General features: G+C 51.5%; 5 protein-coding genes across 5 annotated transcripts in view; 1 reads left to right on the top strand and 4 right to left on the bottom strand.

Annotated features, from left to right (window-relative positions):
• The window catches only part of SNOG_15680 (hypothetical protein), a gene marked incomplete at both ends in the record, with an annotated part of 1,386 nt that extends 572 nt beyond the window's left edge, over positions 1 to 814 (bottom strand). The window contains one exon of the mRNA XM_001805769.1: positions 82 to 814. Within this exon, the coding sequence (XP_001805821.1) occupies positions 82 to 814 (733 nt within the window). The remainder of the gene's footprint in view (positions 1 to 81) is intronic.
• A 231-nt stretch (positions 815 to 1,045) lies between these two features.
• SNOG_15679 (hypothetical protein) lies at positions 1,046 to 2,029 on the bottom strand. Its single transcript, XM_001805768.1, has 2 exons — positions 1,703 to 2,029; positions 1,046 to 1,653 (listed from the first exon to the last, which is right to left on the bottom strand). The coding sequence occupies exons 1-2, from the start codon at positions 1,958 to 1,960 to the stop codon at positions 1,336 to 1,338; spliced, it is 576 nt and encodes a 191-aa protein (XP_001805820.1). The 5' UTR covers positions 1,961 to 2,029; the 3' UTR covers positions 1,046 to 1,335.
• An 873-nt stretch (positions 2,030 to 2,902) lies between these two features.
• Positions 2,903 to 4,560, bottom strand: SNOG_15678 (hypothetical protein; the record flags this gene model as incomplete). Its single annotated transcript, XM_001805767.1, has 3 exons — positions 2,903 to 4,275; positions 4,335 to 4,388; positions 4,449 to 4,560. The coding sequence occupies 3 exons, from the start codon at positions 4,558 to 4,560 to the stop codon at positions 2,903 to 2,905; spliced, it is 1,539 nt and encodes a 512-aa protein (XP_001805819.1).
• Positions 4,561 to 6,107: 1,547 nt separating this feature from the next.
• Positions 6,108 to 6,897, top strand: SNOG_15677 (hypothetical protein; the record flags this gene model as incomplete). Its single annotated transcript, XM_001805766.1, has 2 exons — positions 6,108 to 6,807; positions 6,857 to 6,897. 2 exons carry the CDS (start codon positions 6,108 to 6,110, stop codon positions 6,895 to 6,897), a joined length of 741 nt encoding a protein of 246 aa, XP_001805818.1.
• Positions 6,898 to 6,951: 54 nt separating this feature from the next.
• Positions 6,952 to 7,481, bottom strand: SNOG_15676 (hypothetical protein). Its single transcript, XM_001805765.1, has 3 exons — positions 7,383 to 7,481; positions 7,222 to 7,332; positions 6,952 to 7,173 (listed from the first exon to the last, which is right to left on the bottom strand). The coding sequence occupies exons 1-3, from the start codon at positions 7,446 to 7,448 to the stop codon at positions 7,018 to 7,020; spliced, it is 333 nt and encodes a 110-aa protein (XP_001805817.1). The 5' UTR covers positions 7,449 to 7,481; the 3' UTR covers positions 6,952 to 7,017.
• Positions 7,482 to 7,695: the final 214 nt, after the last annotated feature.

Here is a 7,695-nt window from a genome sequence, read left to right as displayed (position 1 = left end):
CGGAAGATCGGCTAGCTCGGTGACAGCTTTGAGCCAGTTATCCGTTAGTGAAGCTGGGCGCTGTCATGTTTGCTTGGAGACCTTCTGCATAGCGTGGCAGCAAGCCGTTGGCATCAACAGTGGCGCCACCGAGGTTAGACAATAGGCGGAAAATCTCGAGAAGATCGCCTTGGATTCGAGAAACTGAGAAGTTGTAGGTATTAACCAAGTTGATGAAGACGGAGTGAGCTGGTGCCCAAGACTTTGTGGTTTGGCTGGCTTGCGACAAGAAGTTGATCAGGCGTGGCAGGTATTGAGCTGGGAATATGACAGATGCACGCTTCTGGCTACTGTTCTTCTCCACAAGGACCAGTTCGAGAGCATGTTGCTTTGAGTTCTCCAGTGAGTCTGGCGAGGCAGTCGAGAAGAGTAGACCAGAGTCTTCAAGCATCGTCTTCGCATGCCGTGCGTCGGCAGAGTAGATGTCGAACTTTACGAACAAATTCTTGGAGTAGAAGTAGTTAAGTGCTTCTTTGGAAATTTGCTTGTTGACGTAGAACAAGGCGGTCTGAACTCGGAAAGGCGATCTTGATGCCTTGAACTCCAGTACGCCATCCTTGATGGAATGTGTATACGAGACATTCGGTTCGCCGACGTTGACAAGCTCGGTGTCAAGTGCGTACTTGTATATATTGTTGCGTACGGAAGCTGGAAGGTCGACCAAGCCAAGTGCCCGCTTTTTGGGGGTTGGCTCGGCTAATTGAGCAGCTTGGAGCTTCGTCTTGATTCCATCAACAGTAGCGTCCATCGAGTCTCTTTTGGCTGTAGAAGTCATTGTGATAACTACCATAGCAATGTTAGCAACATCTTGGAGTCTCTTGGTATACAAACTGGTGAAATGGCGTACCAATTTTTGCAAGAGGCTGTCAAGTGGTTCCAAGGCTTTGCGATCTTGCACAGACCTCTTGTATTCCCGATTATAAGGTAAGAAGTTGTTCTCAAATCATGTAGCTTCAGTGGAAAGATCTTCCCAAGCTAGTCAATGAACTTGAAGTCGCAAAGACGTATCGAACAGCAACGAATTGATTCTTCAAATAACAAAGAAGACACATTCAACCTCAGCTCCCCATGTACATGCGGGGTTTTATAGCTACACCCGCGCACCCCCGTTCCGGAGGGGTAGCATTAGTGACGTGCGGGGAGTGCATGGATGAGATGTGGGGAAAGCGCATGCATGCGGATCCGAACTTCCCTTTGCCTTTCGCGCTACTTTTACGGTACATCCGGCTTACATCCGCGCGCGCACACCGCGAAGGTATCTTTAAAGTTACTGCTGTTCAACTACTTGCTACGGGTTTACACTTTGCTCGGCTTAATCAGCACGGGCTTCTTCTCCGCTGCAAGGCCCCAATTACACACGCCGCTTCCGCCACACGTTCCCTTGAGGTTATCACCAATTGCGAAATGGCCAGTCGCTTCGAACGTCGCAGTGTATTGCGCTCCTCGATACAGCACGTCCGGGACATGTCTGAACTTCAGGTTGAAGTCTCCCGATGAGTACTGCCCGGACGAGCCAGCGAGAACTTGCATGGTCCAGTACCCGCCGGTGATTGCGTCGCAGGGCCAGGTCCGACCGAGAGGGGTTTCGCCTTTGAAGTATTTCGCTTCGCAGTTCTGCATGGTGTTAGTATGCGATGTTCTGGGCGTGATGAAAGACACATACGATGCCCTGGCTTCCGGCGGGTACGATGACGGATGTGCCGTCTGAGTCCGAGGTCCCTAGGTTGATGGTATTCGGATCGGTGATGTTCGCGGAGAGTGATGACCACGGATAACTTCCTGGACGGCCTGAAGGTGTATGTGAATTCACGCTGGTGACTTGCCAGTCTTGGAGGGTGTCCTGGCGTGCTTGTAAAGGTGTAGCCGCAGCGAAGGAGGTGAAAGCCATGACAGCTGCGATGGTGGGTGTTGCGAAGTACATCTCGAATGACTGTTGTTCTACTAAGAGCGGGATGTATTGAGTGGAATTGCAGTGCGGAATCGAGATGTTTGTCGTGATGTGGATTTCATGAGGTCTTTTTATGTACGCTCGGCTGATCGAATACGAGTTCAATTATCGTCCCATCATCATGCTACTCCAGATTTGACTACTTGGGAATCGTGACTCAGTCAACTCGCGACCCAAGGCTTCGAGAATTGTGCGGCGGCCCGCCTGCAGGAAACCTAAAGACAAATATAGCGTGATCTGCATCGGCAATGAGGTACCACGATGGACGCCTGATGCCATCGCGCCCGAGTGACCACACGAAAGTTTTGAACTCCGAACGCAGGATTACAAAGTCAGCTTCTACAGCATAGGAATTGGATAGATCAAAAAGTGTGTGTTCTGCAGGTTTTCTTTTGTACGGTTGCAAATTGAATGGCTCCAAAAGCAGCATCGGAAAGTGAACGTGGAGCGCATACGAGCTTTCACGTCATCATGGTGTGGAGTAACAATAAATCGTGCATGACATGGTGACATTTGTGCGACCTGGTGTGCTGACTGAACTACTTGTCGTCTTTGTCAACATGCGCCTGCGACATGCGAATCTAAAAGTTTCCACTACGCGTGCGTGTTGCTTTCAAATTCAAGCTGAAAACCAATGCTCGCAATGTATGAGCGCAAATAATTTGGCGGGAAAGTCCAGCGCGTACGCGATCTTGCGACTATTTACTTCGCGATTTAAACTGAGTGGCGGACTAGAGATCGTCCCAAATCGTAGCGCAGGAGCCTGAAGTGGAGACCACTTCCATCGCCCGAGGACTGTACGTCGGTCGTGATGCTCCAGCAGCTATGTGAGATGCATTCGAAAGCACTTGCCATGATTCGAGAGCAAAGGAAAAACGCCTTTTAAATGCTAATGTCACAACATGCTGCCTTCCATTATAATGCGACAGCCAGATACCCAAGACCCCACCATACGAGTATCAAAAGACCACCAAGCCAGCCATCCGACCCGCTATGCTTCAGAGTCAGGGACATACCGGCAGACACCGGTTTGGTGGGTTGGCCTGACTTGCCAGTTGGTGCCGGCCAGGCACCACTATTCGTATATCCTGCATTCCCGTCACCACTTCCACCTAGCGAAACACTTCTTGTCCGAGTCACAACCGTCGTGACCGGCTGCAAGATGCTTGTGCTGCCTTGAATGACCACTGCTGTGCCGCTGTGATCCAGGCTCAACGTTGTGCCATCGACGGTGATGGGTGCTCCACCCGGCTGCAGTACGGTTCCTGGACCGATGGTAATGTATCCCGCACGATTTGCAGTGTAGGCGTGATTGTTGAAGGTAAGCACGGGTGCAGCTGTAGTCCATACGTTCCCGAATCTTGGTGCTAGAGAAGAAGTTACGCCATTGATGACGACAGCTGTTGCGGAGGGCGCGAGTGATATAGTCGTGCCTGCTATCGTGATTTCTTCTCCACCAGGTGATATAGTCTGACCAGCCAGAACATACTGAGTCTCTTGATTTGGGGCGATAGTTTCAGTGCCGAATGTGAGCACAGGCGGCAGTTGTGAAGGTGCATAGGTGGCTCGAGGCCGCTGGCTGGATGTGACCTCACTAGGCGGCTGTAATGGGATGATCCTCGTACCTACAACGACCTCGACAGTTCCATCAGTGGTTTGGATGACAATAGGCACATCATTTACGGTAATGGTCTGACCAGGCGTAACAGTGAGCGAGTCTCCAACGACGAAGTTCCCACCGGACTGTGCCTGGCTAACGACAACATTTGAAGGGCCCGCTGGTATTCTTGTCAGAATGGGCGTTGTGGATGTCCCATGCTGTTCCTCTGGTGGGCTCTCTAGCCAGCCAGTGGCTGTTACCTCGATGACAGCAGAACATCCCAGACATGGCTTGGTAGCACTGAAGTTGGGCTCTGTGATCTCATGATGACCGTCGGGATCTCCAGGTTGTGTTGCTGCCGGTGGTATGGGATGCAGTCCTTGATCCGTAGATGTCATAACCGGTGGTCTTGTAGTGTCCGGGCGGGACGAGTTACTGGTAAGGCTTGCATCCGGCGCGACGGGAGCTGAAGGAATTGGGACAAGACTACCAATCAATGGCGCGGAAGGTATGAGAGGAAAGGCAATTGATTGAATGGGAGCCGGCGTTGTGGGGACCGAAGTGAGCGTCGCCGGCGATGATGGTATTGTGATGACTTGGGAGGGAATAAGCCCAGGTTGTGGCGAATTTGAAGGCACCAGCTGTATAGGACTGGCCTGCGATGGCGCCGATGGAATAAGTCCAGACCCTGCATATGGAGCACACCATGGTCAGCTAAAGTAGAAGAAGAAGGCGAGTCTTGCTTACTTGCTTGTGAAGGTATCAAGCCGACAGCATCTAATGGCCCGTAGCTGCCAGCGCCTATGTTCCATGTTAGTCAATATCTAAGTCACAGATTGACAAGCCATCTTCGTTGCGTACCAGTTTGAGCTAGAGCATGGGACAGTGGTATCCATGCTGCACAAAGGCCAAGAATCTGGAATAACGAGAGTGGGGACCTCTGCCCTTGAGGCTGAGAATGGACAGTCAACATTATGACAGAAGGAAAGCGGGATGTCAACTTCCCATGACGCAGGAGCAACAGCAACCGGAATGCAGGACATGAGAGATCTTACAGTAAATCAAAGTGGCAAGGCAACCCAATGTACCAGACGCCAAGTCGCTACCAGGCAATTACAGATATTGAACCTGAAATCTCCCTATTCTCCTCATACCGCGACAGCGGGTGGTGAGTAGAACAGGATGAGAAGAGCGGTAGAGAGCATATATCTAGATTGCCCTTCATTAGGGTGGCATATGGTCCTGGGATGTATAGTGCCGATTGGAAAGATCCGAGTGCGGAGGTGGCCCGAAGCTGCACTGGATAAATTGAAACCGGGTAGGAAGCAGCTGTGATACGCCGAATGGATGTTTACCAGAGACCAGCCTCTTCCGGCCAGCTTAGCGAGCGGTAACCCCTGTGCAGATGCGAAAATCACCGCATGAGCCTGTACTTGCGACGAAAAGCAGCTACGCTGACGGGGCGATTCTAAATTGCTTTGAAGTAGCGGTCATGTGTGACCGCATCAGCGGCCAACGACTAATGCATGCAAAGGTCTGCCTTGGACATGTTAAACAAGAGGATCTCGGCCTATGATGACAAAAACATAATCCTTCTCGCGATACTTGCCCTGAGTGGTGGTAGTCCCTGGCGTCGATGAAGTGGCAGAATATTAGCCGACCAACAACCAGAAGTCATCACGCCCATCGTCCATAACAGAATCAGGTACAGGCAATACTGATAAGTACAGAAGTATTCTCCTGGTATGGGGGGCTTCCAGCTTATCGCCGACATGGTCTGTGACCGGTGATCCTGTCCAGGGTACGGCAGTCGACAATAAGTACCGTTCGACTGGCGAATGCAAAGTGACCATGCCTCAGACACATGGGAAAGTCAAGGGTTCTCTGCCTGTACGTACCTGCAGGCGCAGTCTTTACCGGGTTCCAATCGAAACCTTGGACCAACACAGCCGGAACGGCTTCTGGTTTGATGATTCGACGTTTTTAACCAGATCGTCGAATGGAAATCCAAAACGCTGCAGGTAATTCGCTGGCAGAACTTGGAATTGGCGCCCTGTCGGTTTCTCCGAGATGGCAACCAGGTTAGGTGAACCGATATGTAGGTCGGCGCCTTCTTGTCCTTGGTTGTGGCCGTTGTGAGTGGTAAACTATGGCAAGTCATGAGTCGAGATAATTGATGATACTCTATACAGCAAGGTTATCATATTGATAGATTCAAAAGTCGCTACTGGAGTGCAATCGATAGGCAGGCGCGTGACGACCTCAGACGTGACGAGGACATCTTGTGTCAGTTGAGATGACAGCTGCCATTCCGAAATTCCGAATGTGGCCGGAACGGGTTGAGAGCCGTAAGCCAATCACACGCGCCGCTTAGAAATTCGTTGTGCCGGGAACTACCGCGAGATGACATAGCCTTGGTGAGTTTGGTGACCGACATCCGAACCTTTGCCATTCGTGACCATGTCACGCATGTTCTACCACTGTTAACTCCAATCCCTCCTACAACCTCCCATCGCCATCATGTCTCTGTCGCGCACAACTGGCGCGTTCGCGCGCTCGGCCTCCACCTTCCAGCGCTTCGCCGTACCCTCTTCCGCCCCCCGCAAATGTTCGCAATGCCTACGATCGTTCGCTTCATCGGCGGCCTACCGTCAGTCAGCAAAGAGGCAAATGCAGACGGCAACAGCATACCAACCGCATACTCTACAGCATCTGCCAGTCCCGTCTCGCAATGCTGGCGTGCCCGACACTTCAATAGCCGGCGGAAAGCCAGAGGCAAATAACTCGATACCACCGCGGTTGTCGCCAGAGCAAATCAACCAGGCCTCGCAGCAGGACCGGCCCAGTGTGAGCATACCAGAAGCCGCAGCACAGAAAAGCGAATCAGTACCCGAGAAACCTCTCCGGCCGCGGCGGTTCAAATTCGGGCCTCGGAAAGCGGTGATGAAGCTTTCGCCATCGGCTGTTGCGCACCTGCGAGAACTGCTCAACCAACCGGAGCCAAAGCTTATTCGGATAGGCACAAGGGCAAAGGGTTGTTCTGGACTGGCATACCATCTGGAATACGTTGATAAGCCAAACGCATTGGACGAACAGGTCGAGCAGGATGGCGTCAAGGTGTTGATCGACAACAAGGCGTTGCTGAATATTATTGGAAGTGAGATGGATTGGTTGGAGGACAAGCTGAACGAGCGCTTCATCTTCAGGAATCCAAATATTAGTAAGTGGTACCACCTCACAGCTCGGTAGCACCGACTAACAATCTCCAGCTGAGCAATGCGGTTGCGGAGAGTCGTTTAGTGTATCATGATACCCTCGCACATATTCATCTTAGACTATTCTGCATCATGCAGCGAAGCATTTCAGGCGTTATATACGGCATAGCAATTTAATTTGACTATTGGTACATGCTTTCCCGCTCACCCCGCCTTCAGATCTTCCCCGGCTCATAGTCTACCACCTTCACACTATTCGCGACTTCTCCAGCAAACTTCACAAACTCCTGGTGCGCCGGGTCCTTGTACACGTAGTAGTCTCGGTCCTCTGCGTTCTCGAACTCGACCACGAAGCCGTGTGTATGTGGATCCTGGGAAGAGCATTAGTAATGGTCTTAGTGGGGGTATGGACATGATACAGCATGGCCTTCAGGGCTGTTGTTCTTGCCACCGGAGAAGGACTTGATATAGGGCTTCTGTGAAGTTGGATGGATGCACTTGTCGCTGAGTGCCAGCATGCGGTTGCACGCCTGGTAGTGTTAGACATTGTAAGATAGTATTGACGATGGTTGTGACATACTTCCTCGACTTGTTCGGGTGATGCTGTGGACTTCCACTCAAAAAGCACGATGTGGATGATGGTCATTTTGAATTCAGTATCAGTAGGAAACTTGTATGTGATCAGAGGTCAAACCGTTCCTGAAGCTGACGGGTGTACGGGTATAGGCCGGATGTATGACCTCAGCGGTGTCATAGCTCCGCGATGCCGCATCCATGGTCGCATCGACTTACCCCGCACCCAACTTGAACATGACCATACTTGCGCGACGTCGTCATGAGTTTCTTCCAATAACGGCCATTCCACAACGCGGAGTGAAGCGCCAACTTACGAG

Source organism: Parastagonospora nodorum, assembly GCF_000146915.1.
Source record: "Parastagonospora nodorum SN15 chromosome Unknown scaffold_39, whole genome shotgun sequence".
Taxonomy (NCBI): Eukaryota; Fungi; Ascomycota; class Dothideomycetes; order Pleosporales; family Phaeosphaeriaceae; genus Parastagonospora; species Parastagonospora nodorum.
Note: the sequence above shows the minus strand (reverse complement) of the source record. Positions and strands in the feature narration are given on the sequence as shown.

What these genes read in the sequence shown, in the direction of transcription:
- SNOG_15679 (XM_001805768.1), bottom strand. Translation starts at nt 1,960, where the DNA reads ATGTACTTCGCAACACCCACCATCGCAGCTGTCATGGCTTTCACCTCC. An exon ending in CCGCCGGAAGCCAGGGCATC is followed by an intron (nt 1,654 to 1,702) that starts GTATGTGTCTTT and finishes AACACCATGCAG; the next exon opens with AACTGCGAAGCGAAATACTT.
- SNOG_15676 (XM_001805765.1), bottom strand. Translation starts at nt 7,448, where the DNA reads ATGACCATCATCCACATCGTGCTTTTTGAGTGGAAGTCCACAGCATCA. An exon ending in CACCCGAACAAGTCGAGGAA is followed by an intron (nt 7,333 to 7,382) that starts GTATGTCACAAC and finishes TAACACTACCAG; the next exon opens with GCGTGCAACCGCATGCTGGC. An exon ending in ACAGCCCTGAAGGCCATGCT is followed by an intron (nt 7,174 to 7,221) that starts GTATCATGTCCA and finishes TGCTCTTCCCAG; the next exon opens with GATCCACATACACACGGCTT.